We start from the raw sequence: 19,697 nt of genomic DNA, 5'->3' as shown, positions 1-19,697 counted from the left end.
CCCTAGTCTCAAACTACTACCCAAACAATTATGAAAACTTCATGATTGTGGTTTCTAAGTAAGTCACATCATTTTTTTTTTTTCAAGATTTTATTTATTTGACAGGGAGAGAGAGAGAGAGAGAGAGAGAGAGAGCGCTCAAGCAGGGGGAGTGGCAGGCAGAGGGAGAGGGAGAAGCAGGCTCCCCAGTGAGCAGGGAGCCTGATGTGGGGCTCGATCCCAGAACTCTGGGATCATGACCTAGCCAAAGGCAGACGCTTAACTGAGCCACCCAGTACCCCTAAGCCATGTCATTTTCAACTAATAGGTCTAATTTTATTCCCTTTTATTCTTCATTTTTAGCATATCTTTCTCTTTCCCCCTTCTTTAAATGTGCATAATATTTCTGCAACTAAGTAAATGTTATTCAGCCATAAAAAGAATGAAATCTTGCCATTTTCAACAACAGGGATGTTTCTAGAGGGTATAATGCTAAGTGAAATAAGTCAGAGAAAGACAAATACCATGATTACACTCATATGTGGAATTTGAGAAACAAATGAACAAGGACAAATGGAGACCAAAAAACACTTTTTTTTTAATTTGCTAGACAGTGAGCGAGAGAGCGAGAGAGCACAAGCAGGGGGAGCTGCAGGCAGAGGGAGAAGCAGGATCCCTGCTGAGCAAGGAGCCTGATGTGGGACTTGATCCCAGGACCCTGGGATCATGACCTGAGCCGAAGGCAGCCTCTTAATCGACTGAGCCACCCAGGTGTCCCCAAAAAAACTTTAAAAAAAAAATCATAATTCCAGTGTAGTTAACACAGAGCAGACTCTTCAATATAGAGAACTGGTAGCTGCCAGAGGGGAGGCAGGTGGGGGAATTGTTGAATCATATTGTACACCTGAAACTAATACAACACTATGTTAATTATACTTGAATTTTAAAAATAAATAAGTAAAATTTAAGACTGAGGAATCAATGACCTCTACCTGTGAAACCAATAATACATTATATGTTAGTTAATTGAACTTAAATTTAAGAATGTTTAAAAAAATAAACAGAAAAGAGAGTGAGGGCGCCTGGGTGGCTCAGTCGTTAAGCGTCTGACTTCGGCTCAGGTCATGATCCCAGGGTCCTGGGATCGAGCCCCGCATCGGGCTCCCTGCTCCGCGGGAAGCCTGCTTCTCCCTCTCCCACTCCCCCTGCTTGTGTTCCCTCTCTCGCTGTCTCTCTGTCAAATAAATAAATAAAATCTTTAAAAAAAAAAAAAAAAAAAAGAAAAGAAAAGAAAAGAGAGTGAAACATACTGAAACTCTACTAGCTCCTGGTTTAAAAATAGATTCTTTTTTTTTTTTTTTTTAAAGATTTTATTTATTTGACAGAGAGAGAGAGAGCACAAGTAGGTAGAGAGGCAGGCAGAGGGAGAGGGAGAAGCAGGCTCTCCACTGAGCAGGGAGCCCGATGCGGGGCTCGATCCCAGGGACCCTGGGATCATGACCCGAGCCGAAGGCAGCCGCTTAACCGACTGAGCCACCCAGGTGCCCCTAAAAATAGATTCTTTGGCATCCAACACAAACCTCTTGACTATGTTTAAAGAAACCTAAATACTAGGTAACAAATTTATGACACAAGAAAGACTTAATGATTCTGTCCAATACCTGTGACTATATACTTCAGTATTTTATGGCTTAAACATGGGAACTGGAGAGGAAAAGGAATAAAGGTGACACATTTATTTGGAAAAATAAAATTAAAACCTGACTTGCTCACTTCTCTAAAATGGCACAGGGAGAAGAAAGGAGGGCAAAGGGGGAGAGAGCATATGTGCGTCTCTTTTCTACCATTCCTATAATAGATTATCTAATCTATAATAACTGGACAATAAGAACTTATCCCCGAGTAAAAACAAAAAAAAAACCTTATCCCCAAGTGACAAACTTAAGTACCCTACAATAACAATATTTTTGCCTAAAAACTTATCCATACAGAATTCTACATAAACATACACCAACTGTAAGCAGTATGTCTGTGATTCATGTGCATGCACCTCAGCTATAAATTCACCTGGAAGCGTTGTTTGAGCTGCACATCACAAATTTTAGTATGTTTGTCTTATCTGGGTATTACCCAATACTAGTTTATTTATCAGAAAAAGTAGCTGAGGGGCGCGTGGGTGGCTCATTTGGTTGAGCGTCTGCCTTTGGCTCAGGTCATGATCCCAGGGTCCTAGGATCGAGACCCGAGTGGGGCTCCCTGCTCAGCGGGGAGTCTCCTTTTCTTTCTGACCCTCCCCCTGCTTATGCTCGCTCTCTAATAAATAAATAAAATCTTAAAAAAAAAAGTAGGTGAAAATCAATTACTAAACTTCCACTTCAGGGAAAGAGAAAAATAATAGGGCAAATTCAAAGGAAACGAAGGGAACAAAGATGTAACGGTGAAAGCATTCAAGTAGGGAGGGGAGAGAGAACTGAAACCAAAAGTTGGTTTTGGGGCAAGTTTAATGAAATTGATGAGTCTCTAGGAAAGAGTATGAGGAGAGCAAATGCAAATTAGCAGTATCAGAAATGAAAAAGGAGAGATTACCATAGACTTTGAGATATTAAAAAGGTAGTAAGCATACGAGAAACAACTTTACTTCTATAAATTTGACAATCTAGGTGAGGGTACAAATTCCATGAAAGACACAACTTACCAAAAGACACATACACACCCCCCCCCAAATAGAAATCAGAAAATTCCCCTATTAAAAAAAGCTGGATCTATTAAAACCTTGATGGTTTCACCAAGAAAATCTTCCAAATAATTAATGAAAAAATAACAGAACTCTTACACAAATTCATCCACAGAATAGAAAAAAATATTATCCTCCAAGTTTTAAGGCCAGCATAAAACCTTGATATCAAAATCTATTTTAAACTCTTTGCAAACATTATTTCACTTGATCCTCTTCACAATCCCATGCAGTAGTTACTACTGTTAATCCCATTTTACAGATGAAAAACTGAGGCTCAGAGGTTAATTTACCCAGTCATTTAGACTAGTATGGTGAAAAGCTCAAATTTGAACACAAACATGACCTGAGTCCATGCTCTTTACCATAGGCTACACTGAATGATTTAATCTTTTGCTCTGGAATTGACACAGGGATTAAGTATTTCATTTGATAACTGACTGTGTAAGACACCAGCAAAAGAGGGGCTACATACTCAAGCATCACCATCTATAGCGCTTGAGCTTTCTTACCATTACTGTGGGAGACCTATATTTACCTATCTTTAACAGTTTTATGGTTACTTCTCAAATTATTCAGAACATGCTCCATTATTTTTTTTAAGATTTTATTTATTTATTTGAGAAAGAGACAGAGAGCGAGGAAGGGAAAGGGGCACAAGCAGGGGGAGTGGCAAGCAGAGGGAGAGGGAGAAGCAGGCTCCCCGATGATGCGGGGCTTGATCCCGTGGACTCTGTGATCATAACCTGAGCCCAAATCAGACACTTAACCGACTGAGCCACCCAGGCACCCAGAACGTGCTCCACTATTTAGTATCTCATAGTAGACATGCCAATGTAGCTTTAACTAGTATCTTAAACATCCTACCTGATTCTGTTGGAGGGGGGGCTGAGACTGTCCATCAGGAGCCTGGCCCTGGCTGTCATTCCCTCCTACTGGAGAGCCACGAGTCGTGGCTGTCATACTCGACACAGGGCAGATCTTTGCAATTTTGTCTGCTTATGTAGTTGTCTTGAGAAAAGAAATTATAGTCCACTTATAGAAGATGAAGTACCAGCATTTGTCAGTCTTAAAAAGCTCCAATTCAAGAATAAACCATCTTGCAGAGACCATTGCATAACCTACAAGAAAAAAAAAGTACATTTGTTTTAGATTTAAAAATCATGAATTAAGGAACTGTTCAATCTTAGTACTACCAGTGAATCTAGTCAAGAGAAGGTGGCTATATAATGAGAGGATAAGGTGAAAAACTAAAGTCTCATTAATACCATATTCAACTTAAACTGAAAACTGTAGATCAGCTTGTACCAAACCACAGCCTTTTATGTTTCAGCTTTCTTTTGGGATTCCAAAGACATTATCAAAGTATTTAGTTGCCATTTTGATTCAATCATGGAATGGCAAAAACTGTCTTCGATTTGCTAATACCTTCAATACACTGTAAAAATATGTATATTCAAGACATAAACCAGGTAACAAAATGTTATTTTTAAAAACATTTCAGGAAAGATTGCACAACTAACATTTATCACTGGTACTAGGGCATTATAAATGGTTTTTGAACAAGCTTATAACAGGTTTTAACAGAAACTTTAAAACTTTGGGGGAATTTTTCTTTGGAAAAAGTTCAAACTATGTACTACTATTCCTAAACAACCAAGTCAGTCAAGTGACCCTGACTCTCCACTTTTGGCAAGGTTTTGGTCACAGGCATTCCCAGGCATGACAGGGCTACAGACCACAATTGTTTAACAATGGAATTCTTTGTTACCTCACCAGCAAAGGTGTATAGGGGAATGTCAGCAAAGCCTCAATTCTATATATTCATTAGACCAATGGCTCTCATCCTTAGCTACAAACTAAAATCATCTGAGATGCTCTGATAAACACTGATGTGCACACCCCTCTCCAGACTGAATAAATTACTGCATTTGAGAGTGAAGCCTAGGCATCAGTACTTTCCATAAATTCTCCCCTGGTGATTGAGAATTGTGCCATGAGATTGAGAGCCTTAGCTGATTAGTTATAGGTATTTCATTATAAGGCGACCATACTTTCCATTTAGTCCAGAAGAGTCCATGTTTACCCTCCAATTTAAATATAATCACTTGGGGCACCTGGGTGGCTCAGTCAGTTAAGCGTCCGACTCTTGATTTTGACTCAGGTCATGATCTCGGGGTTGAGGGGCTCGATTCCACAACCCTGAGATCACGACCTGAGCTGAAGTCAGACACTTAACTGACTGAGCCACCTAGGTACCCCTAAAATAAATAAACCTTTAAAAATAAATAATCACTTAACCCAGAAATAGGTCCCTAACAAGATTTTGTTTCATTTATAAAATTTGTGTAACAACAAAGTTTAAGACCGATAATATCAAATACTGGTGAGGCTAAAAACATAGAAAAATGTTCAATACATAAAGTGAAAATACAAAAGAGAACATGAATGAGCAGCCTCTCTTTCACTTTTGTTTTCCATTTTCATACACCCTACGTTACAAAAAAACTCACGTGAAGTAAACAATGTTAAAAACCTGGAGAAACTAGCCAATAATTTTCTTTAGTCATTTTGGGTCTGCTGGCAAATTATTTGAGTGCCTTTCTTTTCTTGCCACTCAAAATTATCAGCTAATCAATTCAACTTGATTCTTCTCCACTTCAAATTTGTTCCAATTTCTCCCCTTTGTTTCCCAACTTGGGTTCATGATCCACTTGTATACTGCCCCCAAAGGATGATCCCCTCGCTCTCTTCCTGGATGCCTTGTTATTTGTCTATGAATATGCTTGAGTCTTCCTTACTGAAAAACCACCAATCTCTGCCCTTCCCTTTTCCCAAAAAATCTTAACAAGAATGTCTCTGCTTCCCCTTTCACCTCTTCCATTTTCCCTCATCATCTGGCTGGGTCTAAGCTACCAAAATTGCTTTAAGTCAGTGGGTCATAACTGAGGACTATGGATGGATTTGAAGATAACTCCCCTAAAACTACATGCAAAGCTTTGCGAATATGTGCATTTGGTGGGGAGAGAAGGGGGAGAAGGTCTGATTCACAGATCATCAATGCTCTACTAATGGACAAATCGAGTAACTGCTTCTTGCTGTTCACCCTGCATGCCCTCTTCTGAGCATGAGATACAAGTGGCCACCACTACCCCAACCCTCCCTTCTCGAACCTCTGAGCTTCTTTGGTTTATACAATCCTGGACTCCAGGTTTTCTTTCCTTTCCACTCTTTTCAAGGGGGATGGTGGCAGGTAGTAGTGATGTCAGTGAGGACTAGTTCTGAATACTGAAACAGAAGTGAAAGCATCCACTAGATAGTTCACTCTCCAAGTCTGAATTGAAGCAAAACTTGGGGATCTTGAACATAGAGCCAGTTATTCACAAAAGGGTCAAAGGTGATGGACTCATCAGTATAACCTCAGAGCCCCCCACCCTCCCATAAACACAACCTCCACCCGGCTACCACCTACTGAGAGGAAGTGGGTCACAATGTTATGGGGTGGTAGGAAGTAGCATGATATATTCCCAAGTGTGGGGAAAGTCTAGGAGAGAGGACAAATCCTGAGGTACACCAAAAATTAAAGTCTTTTTTTTTTTTTAGGTAAATCTTCACTGTTTACACAGAATGTGTATTTTCCTAAAATTAAAAACCAACCATCTAAAAAGCAACTTGACCAAAGCACAAGTAGAAAGTTAACAAGTCTAGAAATTCTATTACCTTGTCCACTACACCAATACTCTCTCTAAGAAGCCTTTCCAGGAAGCAATCCAAGGACAAAAGAATGAATAAACAAAATGTGGTATGCACACACAATGAGATATTCTCTAGTGTTAAAAAGGAAGAAAATTCTAACACATGCTACAACATGGATGAACCCTGAGAACACTATGCTAAGTGAAATAAGCCAGTCACAAAGAGACAAATATTCTATGATTACACTTATATGAGGTGCCTACACTAATCCAGAAAGTAGGAAGGTGGTTACCAGAGGTTACAGGGAGAGAAGATTGGGGAATTAATAACAGGTGCAGTTTCAGCTTGGGAAGATTAAAAAAAAGTTCTGAAGATGAATGGTGATGGATGATGGTGATGGTTGCACAATGTGAATGAAACTTAAGGGTCACTGAATTGTATGTACACTTAAAAATGGTTAAAATGATAAATTTAAGGTTATATATATTTTCTCACAATAAAATTTTATATATATATAGCACTGACTGCTCTCTTGCTTTACAGTCCTTCAACATTTGGTGATCATTTGAGTTAAAATATCTTAAAATTATATCCTCGTGTTGTTTTATGCTCAACATCCTTCTATCTATATATATCCCAATAACCTTCCATCTATAGACAAATCAAAACTATCTGGCAAAAGTCTGGAAATAAACTATTCTAAACAAAAGTATTCTGTGGATTACTAAAGAACTATCCCTTTAAACAAAATAACTTTAAGGTAAATGGAAAAGGGAGAAGTGTAACCTCTCTGCCAAACAACATACCTTTTTGTGTATCTGACCACAGAACTAAATCATCATCATCTTCTTGCAGAATATCCCATTAACAAAGCCTCAAGCTGCCTGCCATCCCTATCTCCTCTTACGTAATTCTCACCTTTCCGTCCCTTGGTTTCTAGATTTCTTCTACCTCTGTCAAGTTTTCCACACTTCAAGATTTCCAGTACTGCTGAGCAGGTATGTCAGGTCTCAGCATAGCATACCCTGCTCTACTCTGGTATTAACAGACATCTCTCTCCCACCACATAAAAATTGATACCTTTTCCTCAGTATGCTAGGACTGAAAGATTTAGAGCAAGAAATAGGTATGGAGCAATTAAAAATACTTTCTGGATTTTTTATGTATGTATGTATGTATGTATTTATCAGAGAAAGAGAGAGGGAGAGCACAAGCAGGGGGAAGCGGCAGGCAGAGGAAGAAACAGGCTCTCCCAGCTGAGCAGGGAGCCCGATGTGGGACTCGATCCCAGGACCCTGGGATCATGACCCGAGGTGAAGGCAGACGCTTAACTGACTGAGCCACTCAGGCATTCCACTTTCTGCATTTTAAAAACGTAACTTTTACTTCAAAATCCCACCTCTGCCACTTAACAAGCTGCCTATCTTCAAGGTCAGTGACGTCCACTCTATTTTCACAGGTGTTTAAAACTGAGATAATGCCACCCACAAAAATGCCACAAGGATTATTTAAATACAGGTGTTTTGCAAATACCAAGCACACAGTAATTCTTAAAATATGTAATCTTCTTTTCCCTTTCTATAATGTACTGTGCAGGGTTCTTGAATATCTGAGGTATTAATTGGAAAATAACATTTTCAGATATAATTTGGAAAGCTTTGAATGGGAAAAAAATTATCAAAGGTACGCTACAACTAAGTTATCCAAGAATAACACTGCTACCTTTCTTAATAAATCCCATTCAATCCAAGTGGAGGAAATAGATGGGAATCACACTGTTTTACTTGATTTCAAGAAGCAGTCCCAAGTACAGAGCTTGTTTTCCAGGAGACATTTAGGCATACCCAGCAAGGATAGAACAAGCTTTCTACCAAGTTTCAAAGCAGCAGTATCCTCCACTGAGCAACTAAAAAATTATTCAAATCATTTGAAATTTAACGCAATAACCATTTCCTAAAGGAATGCTCAAATTCAACATATCCAATGTGAAAATTCACTGTATGAAATTTTAAGCTTTGCATAAAAAGCATCAAGTTTTATTTTATTTTATTTAAAGATTTTATTTATTTATTTGACAGAGAGAGACACAGCGAGAGAAGGAACACAAGCAGGGGGAGCGGAGAGGGAGAAGCAGGCTTCCTGCTGAGCAGGGAGCCCATCGCAGGGCTTGATCCCAGGACTCTGGGATCATGACCTGAGCTGAAGGCAGACACTTAATGAATGAGCCACCCAGGCGCCCCTCAAGTTTTATTTTAGAAAAACAAAAGTACGGTAAGGGTCACTGTTCTCCCTTTCTTTCACTCAGGTTTTACCAGAAATTATGTTGGATTTTCTGCAATGCAACATGTAACCACAATGGCAACATTAGACAGCCTTTAGAAGACAGCATTTTTTGTATTCAAACTTAGCATCTCAATATCTTCCAAGATGGGAGAAGCATCATCTTTACCTGGTTAAAGGTTGGCATTATATTTTTTTAAAATAACCTAGTATTCCGTAAGTGCCAACCATTTATATTCACTTTAAAGTTTGCGGAACTGAATTTTCTCCAACAGTTTTCTCTCTCTCTCTCTCTTTCTTTTTAATTAAAGATTTTAGAGTATGAAAATACTTTTAGGCCAAGGGTATTTAGACCTTTCTGAATTCTATTTATTTTAGTAAGATCTTTCTTTTTTTAGATTTATTTATTTGAGAGAGCAAGTGCACGCACAAGGTAGGGAGGGGGAGAGGGGATCCTATCTAGAGGATTCCAAGCAGGCTCCACGTCCAGCATGGAGTCTGACACAGGGCTCAACCTCACAACCTTGAGATCATGACCGAAGCAGAAATCAAGAGTCAGGCACTTAAATGACTGAGCCACCCAGGCGCCCCGGCCTTTCTGAATTTTAAATTGGGATTTCTATTACTATGACAGATTAAATATGCTTAAAGGCAAACTTTTTATATGCATTATCTGGGGGGAAAAAAGTATCCTGTCCTACATAGAAGTTTTTCTACTACTTGAGAAAAGACACAGCTATTTCAGGTTTAGACACTTCCATGGACACAGAAAAACTGGAAAACCCAGAAACTGTTAAAAAAAAAAAACCACACACACAAAATAAAAACAAACAGTATGTGCAGTTAATTATCTACACCAATAGCTGGACTTACAGGATTTTCTTAAATATCTCTTCTAAGAAAACACTGAAATATGAGTAAAAATAGTTACTGGGAATAATCCTGAATCTAATTTTTATGTAACCTTACTTGCAAACATTGCTATTTTATTTGCTTTAATTATTTAACTAGTATGATTATTTCCTGTCACACTCCTCACAATCAATTATATTCAGAAACTAATCTATAACCACTCTAGTGGGTAAAGGCAAAACAGGTTTCAGTATTCATACTATCCAAGGAATTTTTTCTTTTGTGGACTTGTTGGTTCTATTCCATTCAAAGTTTCTCTGTGACTCTGCAATTCTACACCCAGTTACAACGTTGTTTTTTCCCTCACACCAAGCAATTCTCACTCTAGCTGGGTGTCCTACAATATGACTAATTCTGACACTATCTACCTGGAGATAGGATCAGATCCCACAGGTTAAGGGTTCAGTCAGTCCTACAAGATCGCCCTCTCCCCCACACCTCAGTCACCAGTCCCAAGTCCAAGTTGTCACCTATGCTTCTCACTAATCGGCTACAGACTGGAGGTTCCAATGATCCCTGCACCCTGGAATCGATTAATTTGCTAGAGTTGCTCACAGAACTCAGAAAAACGTTTTACTTACTAGATTATGGTTTATTATTAAAGGATATAACTCAGAAACGGCTAGACGGAAGAGATGCATAAGACAACATATGCGGAAAGGGCAAGGAGCTTCCATGTTCTTTCTGGGCTCACCATTCTCCCCAAATTTCCACGTGTTTACCAATCCAAAAGCCCTCTGAACCCCGTCTTTTTGGAGTTTTATGGAGGCTTCATTACATAGGCATGACTGATGGAATCACTGGCTATTGAAGGTTAAAAACAATCTCTAGTCTCTCCCCACGCCCCAAGGTGGGGGGAAAGGGAAGGGGCTGCTAATCACGTGGTTGGTTCCCCTGACAACGAGCCTCCACCCTTAGGGGCTTTCCAAAAGTCACTCATTTACATAACATAAGATGCCCCTTTTTGGCTCTTACCACTTAGGAAATTCCTAGGGTTTTTGAAGCTCTGTGCCAGAAACTGGAATGAAGACTGAATATATATTTATTATAAATCACAGTTATCACAGGCCCCCTTACAGTTCCATCTTAATTTGTACATTACTCTAGCAAAGTTATGAGTACTTATGTATCAGGCACAATAGTAGGTGCTTTATTTGTATAACCTCATGTCATCACCATGACACCTATCCCATATGACTATTAATCCAATTTAACAGACATGAACAGAAGCTAAAACATTAAGTAACTTGGGCTTGTCCAACATGGCAGTTCCTAACATGTGTTAGACTAAAGCCATTGGCTCTTCTATAAAACCATGAAGGTTCTCCATAGCTTCCCAGATGTTCTCTCTGAAGGGGGAGAATTAAGATGGGGAAAAAAAGGGGTGGAGGTGCAAAGATAAGGGATTATGACCTTTCTCTTAAAATCATGGTTACTGTCAAGCCTCCAATTATGTTTTATCTTTTTGGCATTGGAAATGAACACTTTATTAAAGTGCAAACTGTATCATGGCCCTACTTAAAAATCTTCAAAGACCAGGACAAAGACCAAAATACTTCTTTAATAGTCTACAAGGTCCTCGAATACCCAAGTCCAGTCTCATCTTGCAACTACCCCCGCCCCTGCCTGTTCTAACTCCAGTTTAATTTGCCTTCTTGTTCCTTCGAATGTACTCCTCCTTCATGTGGACTCAAGCCTCTGAAAGAGCAGTCTGCTTAGTTTTCCCATACTGATTCACCGGCGTTCAACTCACCTGACTCAGAACTCATCAAGTACTCCTATCTGAGGCTCTGAGAGCCAGCGGCACTTTTCTTAAAACATCTGTGTGATGATCACACTCTCTACAAAAACAAAAGTTCCCTAAGGGTAGAAGTTATATGAACTTTGGTCATCCTTATATCCCAAGGATTCATTGGCACACAACAGGTAGATACTTAAAACAAAAATGGGGTGGGGGGGGGTAGTAAAAACAACATCAAAGTCAAACCCCCTCCCTTCCCATCTCCAACAATTCTTCTTTTATAATGTGTCCAAAATTATCTCTTCCACTCCCGCTGCACATTAAGAGACTCCAATTTTAACAGCATACTGGCTGATCTCCACACTACCAATCTGTTTAGTATATTAATGGTAAATTAATCCAACACTTTCAGTCTCTGAAATTTTTAGTGGCTTCCTCCTCTCCACCTTTTATGTAAGCACTATTCAAGGTCATTCTCAATCAGCCCTAATTATTTTTTCATCTCTCATTTCCCAATTTCAATACTACTACAGCCAGGCTGACATACCTCAAATTTTAAATAAAAATTCTCTTATTAATAGTGATGATAATAGCTACCATTTGAGTGTTTACTTTGTGTCAGGCACTATTCTAAGCAAGTTATACGTATAACTTATTTAATCCTCAGAACAAGCCTATTATTAGCCCCATTTCAGGAGTAAAGAAACTAGGGCAGAGTGAATAAATACGCAGTGAAAGTGGGAGAGCCAGGATTCTGCCCCAGGTAGCACAAGCTCTGGGGTTCTACGGTTTTAACCATCATGCCATACGTTAATAATGTTGGAAAATAAGGAAAAAAATCTACCGTTAATCTCACCATGTCCCCAACTCCAAGATAAACTCCATCAAAATGTTTCTGATGCAAAAACACATTTTATAAAACTGGGTTTTTCGCTTCATTTAAAATTTTCCCACGTTATTCTTCTACAACATTGTTAATAGCTACATACCACAGAATTTTCTTCTAAAACGCTATCACTGTATTCCCAAGAAATACAGAATAAAAAACCATATTATAAAGAACGACTGTTCAGTGGGACATGAGATTTCAGGTTTCAGGAGTTTAAAATGCAGCAAGTTATTTTCAATAGCTGAGTCTACAGCTACAAACCTAAATATCCCTAAGCAATTTTAAAACGTAGTCTTTGCTCAAGAGTAAAGGACTTTCCTTTCCCAGCTCCACCAGCACTGCCATTATCATTGACACAAGACTCATCATTCTTCTCACAATTATGATATATTAAACACAAAACCTGTCAAGGCAGCTATGTTAACCACAGGTTTCCCAGCCCCCAAATGTGATGCTAGCTCTAGACAGCTTCACATCCTATCAATAACTCAGGCTAATGCAAATGAAGATGTTTAACAAATCTTTGTTAAATCCAAATACATTACTTTACCTAAATGCTCAAAAGAAACCACTACTATTAAACACACACAGGCCTTAATTTTTGTCACTAAATCACTATATGTGAACGTAACATTGTGGATTAACTATACTTCAATAAAAAAACAAATTCTAAAAAATTTTAAAGTAAAGTCACTATATATACTCACTGCTGCTTCCTATGGATAACTTCCTATTAGGTCATCACAAGAGAACCACATTCTGCATTCTAAGTTTTTTTGTTGCAACAAAAATGTATTCATTTAGAAATGCTCGGTAATTGGCTAAACACTCTTATTCAAAACTTCTCCATGCCAAGTGTCAAGTCCTATGTACACAATTAGGGTACTGGAAGTTTGTATAAGTACATTAAAGCTTCAATAAACTCCAGCATCTTTTCCAAGGCATTCTCAAACAGGAGTTTTTAAGTGGCTGTAGGCAACGAGTAATTTTAAATTAAAAATGACTTCTGGAATGCTGGCATCAGAAGCTCTGTGGATACCCTCTCCAGTGAAACAATAACCAGTGAAAATTACTTAAAAAAATTTTTTGAAGTCCCCAGAAATTGTCCTAAGGGTATACAGTAAATGAAGAAACACTTATTAAAGAAAATCTACCAAAAAAAGAAAATGGAAAAGAAAATTCTTCTGTATCTCAGAACAGTCAGTCTGTGGCATTTTGGGCCAGCTCAGCAGGACAGAAGCTCCATTCCAGGTGGGTGCAGCCAAGGACACAGGGCTCGCTCCTCCAACCTCCTAGTCAAGGTTATTTTGCCAGGAAAGGGAAAGCAGCTAGCATTTCTCATCATCCCCAACTCTGACTTGCAAGCCCAAGCAGTTGAGATGCCTGGGGCTCCTTTCTTCTATCCAAGCCCTACTTGTGGAGCAGAAGTTTGACCCCAGGTTCTGCAGGCCAAGAATACTGTGCTCCTAATGGCCCTTACCCCATCTCACTCACAGGACTGAACTTCCACACCAGGAGACACACAAGCTGAGAACACCAGAGGCCGCTGCTCCCACCTAGCACCCTACTCATGAAGCAGGGGTGTCCCTGACAGAAGTGAGCCACTGTTTCACCCTCCCACCCTCACCCCAGCCCCGTTCTGAAGCAATGGTGTAAAGGATTTGCCCAGGGGGAGAGGCAGGCCATAAGAAAGTTTCAAATTTCTCTCAAAATGAACTGACTTCATTTGGAACAGGGTACAGGGAAGTTCAAATCTGAGGGTGCACTAAAAACAATGTAGACCAAGGTAGTAACCAATTAAGAGACTGGCTGGGGGCCTGGGTGGCACAGTTGGTTAAGCATCTGCCTTCAGCTCAGGTCATGATTCCAGGGTCCTGGGATAGCGCCCCAAAGAGTCCCACACGGGGCTCCCTCTGCCCCTCCCCCTGCTCGTGCTTGCTCTTTCTCGATCTCTCTCTCTCTCAAATAAATAAAAGTAAAATCTTAAAAAAAAAAAAAAAAAAAAAAAGAGGTTGGTTAATCTCTTGAGAGCCAGAAGCTAAACTTGAAACCGGCTAGAAGTTTACCTAAGAAGAATCAGGTAAAGAGACAGCTAAGGGCCTCCCCTGAGTCAAAAGAGACCTTTGACTGAACTCAAGGATTACCCCCTACAAAGGAGAAAAATTGAATTGGATCAGACTGTGGGGTAATTAAATCCCAGGGCATCATCTAAAACAATCAACCAATCAGACAACAACTAGGGGAGACTAACATTTGCATTGATACCAACAGAGGGAGACAGCTTAACACAGATATGCTAAGCCTGTACCCTCTGAAGAGAAAAATCACAGGCTGCACACTGCAAGGAAAATGGATTTCATTACAGCAGTCTAGCCAGTTGCTAGACAGACAAACAAGTAACAAGTCCATAGGTATGGGTAGTGGGGAATCAGTATCCAAAATTACTATGGTAGACTGAAGATCCAGTAATCTCCCCCAAAATTTACAAGATCTACAAAGATAGGAGACTGTGGCCCATACACGGGGGAGGGAGCAGGCAAAAGAAACTGGCTTTGAGAGGGTCCACATGTCAGACTTAGCAAAAACTTCAAAAACAGTTATTATATGTTCAAAGAACTAAAGGAAAGCGTGCTTAAAAGAAGTAAAGGAAATGGGCGCCTGGGTGGCTCAGTCCGATAAGCGTCTGCCTTCGGCTCAGATCATGATCTCCAGGTCCTGGGATCAAGCCCCATGTTGGGCTCCCTGCTCAGCAGGGGAGTCTGCTTCTCCCACCGCCCCTCCACTCTGTGTATGCGCGCTCTCTCTCTCTCAAATAAATAAGAAAATCTTAGAACAAAAACTAAAGGAAAATATGACAACATTTAAAAAGAGACTAGGGGCGCCTGGGTGGCTCAGTTGGTTAAGCGACTGCCTTCGGCTCAGGTCATGATCCTGGAGTCCCTGGATTGAGTCCCGCATCGGGCTCCCTGCTCAGCAGGGAGCCTGCTTCTCCCTCTGACCCTCCCCCCCTCATGTGCTCTCTCTCTCTCATTCTCTCTGTCTCAAATAAATAAATAAAATCTTTAAAAAAATAAAAATAAAATAAAAAGAGACTATAAGTAGATAAAAGAGTATTTAAAAAAAAAAAAAAGAACCAAATGAAAATTCCAGAATCAGAATTTTTAGTCAATAACAAAAATGAAAAAATTAACTGAAGTGGTTCAACAGAAGATACAAGCTGTCAGAAAAAAGAATCAGTAAGCTAGGAGATCAAGAGATTAAGCAATAGGGAGAACAGAGAGAGAAAAAAAATGAGTTTCAGAGAAATGTGGAACACAATTAAGCATACCAACATACACATAATGGAGTCCAGAAAGAGAAAGGAAAAGATATTTGAAGAAATTATGGCCCAAACTCCCCCAAACTCAATGAAAAACATTAATCTACACATCCAAGAATTTCAGCAAACTCCAACTAGGATAAATTCAGAGAGACCAGATTGAGAAACATAATCAAAATGTCAAAAGCCAAATACAAAGAGAAGTGAGAAAGCAGGAAGAAGCAAATCATCACACAGAAAGGCTCCTCAATATAACATGGTCAGCTGATTTCTCATCAGACAATATGGATGCCAGAAAGCAGCGGGATGACACATTCACAGTAGTAAAAGAAAAAAAAACCTGTCAACCAAAACTGTTTCAAAAAATGAAGTCAGAGATCAACTTCCAGCATGACAGCATAAAGAGCTTGGCAGACCCAATCCCCAGTGAAAGAGCCCTGATAAATATAATTACAAAAACAGTATAAATGCATTTTTCTTTCTGCTCTTAACTAATATAAAAAGCATTGCATAAAACGAAGTGTACATATGCATAATTGGGTCTATTGCATATAGAAATATTTCCCTATAACAGAATGAATTAATGCAAAACGAATGACCTAAAAAATCAAAATCTATAAAATTCTTTGAAGAAAACAGGAATAAATCTTCATGGCCTAGCATTTCAGCAATGGATTCTTACAGGTATGACACCAAAAGCAAGAGCAACAAAACAGATAAAATGGACCTCACTAAAATCAAAAACTTTTGTGCTCCAGAAGGCATTTAATATAATATCAAGACAGTGAAAAGACAACCCAGAGAATGGGAGGGGGAAAAAACCCACTACAAATCAAGAATCTAATAAGGGACCAGTATTTAGAATATACAAAAAAAACCTACTACAATTCAGTAATAAGACAACCAATTTAAATATGAGGAAGGCATCTGAATAGGCATTTTTCTCCAAAGAAGATGTACAAATGGCCAGTAAGTTTGTGAAAAGATGCTCAACACATCATTAGCCACCAGGAAAATGCAAATCAAAGCCCCAGTGAGATACATTCCTCCCATTGACTAGGATGATTATAATAAAAAAGATGGAAAATAGTTTAAGTGTTGGTGAGGATGTAGAGGGAGAATCCTTGTGCATTGCTGGTGGTAGTGTAAAAACGGTGCAGCCTCTGTGGAAAATGGTATGGCAGTTTCCCAAAAAACTAAACACGGGGTGCCTGGGTGGCTCAGTCGTTAAGCGTCTGCCTTCAGCTCAGATCATGACCCCAGGGTCCTGGAATCGAGCCCCGCATCGGGCTCCCTGCTCCGCGGGAAGCCTGCTACTCCCTCTCCCACGCTCCCTGCTTGTGTTCCCTCTCTTGGTGTGTCTCTGTCAAATAAATAAAATCTTTAGAAAAAAAAAAAACAAACAACTAAACACAGAACTAGTATATGATGCAGCAATTCCACTTTTGCGTATACACCCAAAAGAGTTGAAAGCAGAGGTTCAAACAGATTATTTGTACACCTATTTTCATAGCAGCACTATTCACAGTAGCCAAAAGGTAGAAGTTACCCAAGTGTCCATCTACAGATGAATAAAATGTGGTATATACAATGGAATATTATTCAGTTTTAAAAAGGAAGTCAAGGGGCACGTGGGTGGCTCAGTCCCTTAAGCCCCTGACTCCGGCTCAGGTCATGATCTCGGGCTTGGTGCTCAGCCCTCCGCCCCGCCCCTCCCCCACTTGTGCTCACTCTCCCTCCCATATAAATCTTTAAAAATAACAAAAACAAAAAAGAAGTCAAGACATACTATAACATGCACGAACCCTGAAGACATTACACTAAGTGAAATAAGCCAGTCACAAAAGGGCAAATAGATTCCACTTATCTGTGGCACATAGAGTAGTCAACTTCAGAGACAAAAAAATGGTGGTTATCAAGGACTTGGGGGGAAAGGAATTTGAGGCGTTAATAATATTTAATGGACACAGTTTCAGTTGGGGAAAATGAATACATTCTGGAGATGGATGGTGGTGATAGCTGCACAACCATGCGAATGCACTTAATACCACAGAACTGTACACTTAAAAATGGTTAAAACGGTAAATTTTACATTATGTATATTTTACCAACAAAAGAAGGGCGGGAGGACAGAAAAGTGTTGGTGAGAATGTGGAGAAAGTGGAAACTTCATATACTGCTAGCAGGAATACAAAAAGTTGCAGACTCTTTGAAAAAGTATGGCAGTTCCTCAAAAAGTTAAATACACAATTAACATATGACCCAGTTGTTTAACTCCTATGTATATAAATGAGAAATAAAAAACATGTCCACACCAAAAACTTGTACACAAAGTTTAGCAGAAAACACCCAAATGTCCGTCAACAGATGAATTAATAAAATGTGTTATACCATACAATAGATTATTCTTCATAAAAAAGAATATAGTTCTGATACATGCTACAATATGGATGAGCCTTGAAAACACTATGCTAAGTGAAATAAAGCAGTTACAAAAGGACAAATAAACTGATTCCACTTGTCTATTTAGAATAGGCAAATTCATAGTGACAGAAAGCAGAGGTTACCAGGGGTTGAGCTGAAGCAAAGGAAGGATAGAGAATTACTGGTTAGCAATTACAGAATGTGTCTGGGGTGATGAGTAAGTTTTGGAAGTAGTAGTGATGATTGTACACCACTGTGAATATAAATAATGCCACTAAGCTGTACACTTAAAATGGTTAAAATAGCAAATTTTGTGATATATTTTAACACAATCTTTTAAAATGATCAACAAAAACCACTGAATTGTATACTTTAGATGGATGAACTGTAGGATATGTAAATATCTCAATAAATCTATTAAAATGTAAACAAGAAATACAGTGGAAAAAATCATTAAAAGGACATTAGAAAATATCCACTTAATGGGCACCTGGGTGGCTCAGTTGGTTGAACGACTGCCTTCGGCTCAGGTCATGATCCTGGAGTCCCAGGATCAAGTCCCGCATCAGGCTCCCTGCTCAGCAGGGAGTCTGCTTCTCCCTCTGACCCTCCCCCCTCTCATGCTCTCTCTCTATCTCATTCTCTCTCAAATAAATAAATAAAATCTTTAAAAAAAAAAAAAAAAAAAAAAAAAAAAAACAACTAAAAAAAAAAGAAATAAGTAAAAGAAAAAAAAAAAAACATGGAATTAAAAAAAAAAAAAAAAAAAGGAAGATCCAACTACATGCTGTCAATAGGAGAATTTTAGATCCAAGGATACAAATTGGTTAAAAGCAAAAGGATGGAAGAGCGCCTGGCTAGGCCAGTCGGTAGCGCGTGCAACTCTTTATCTTGGCGTCGTGAGTTTGAGTCCCACATTGGGCACAGAGGTTACTATAAAAAAAAAAAATTAAAAGAATGGAAAAACATGCATCATGCAAGACAGCAATAATAAGAAAGGTGAAGTGTCTATACATTTATCATAAAAAACAGACTTTAAGACAAAAAATATATTACTAAAAATAAAAAACATTTTATAATAGAAGGGTCCATTCGTCCAGATGTAACAATTATAAATACATATACACAAAGTACCAGAGCCCCAAAATATATGAAGCAATTCAACAATTAAAACTTCCAACTCCCCACTTTCAATAATGGATGAACAACTAAGAAAAGATCAAGGATAGAAGATTTTAATAACACTATAAACCAATTAGACAATACAGACATACGTAGAACACTCTACCAACAACAGAATACAGTACTCTTCTTGAGTGCACATGAACATTCTCCAGAACGGACCATATGCTAGGCTGTAAATCAAGTCTCAATAAATCTAAAGGACTGAAAGTTATGTTCTTTGAACAGAGAGAAATAAAACTAGAATTCAACCAAAGGAAATTAATTTATTTTGGCACAGTGATCATATTCAAACCATTTACTAGTTCCTCGATTGATTTTCCTATATATAATCCTGCCATCTACAAGTAATGAAAGATCAGAATTCTCCTTAAAGACAAAATAAAACAAAGGCACAATCATGTCACTGAAATATACCATAGACTATTTCTTCTCATTTTTTCTTAATGAGTATATTTATACATGATATTTACACATATTATACTTAATAAATGCAAGAAATTTAGGCACACAAAATGATGAGACTAAAATAGCATACCTA

General features: G+C 38.8%; 1 protein-coding gene across 3 annotated transcripts in view; it reads right to left on the bottom strand.

The window, feature by feature from the left end:
- Nucleotides 1-19,697, bottom strand: part of USP9X (ubiquitin specific peptidase 9 X-linked) — a 165,227-nt gene that overhangs the window by 95,837 nt on the left and 49,693 nt on the right. For all 3 annotated transcript variants that reach the window (XM_032426561.1, XM_032426560.1, XM_032426563.1), the window contains exon 2: nt 3,581-3,834. In XM_032426561.1, the coding sequence (XP_032282452.1) occupies nt 3,581-3,676 (96 nt within the window). In that variant the 5' untranslated portion in view covers nt 3,677-3,834. The remainder of the gene's footprint in view (nt 1-3,580; nt 3,835-19,697) is intronic.

Source organism: Phoca vitulina, unplaced genomic scaffold, assembly GCF_004348235.1.
Source record: "Phoca vitulina isolate PV1807 unplaced genomic scaffold, GSC_HSeal_1.0 scaffold35, whole genome shotgun sequence".
NCBI lineage: Eukaryota > Metazoa > Chordata > Mammalia > Carnivora > Phocidae > Phoca > Phoca vitulina.
This window is presented reverse-complemented; position numbering and strand designations above follow the sequence as displayed.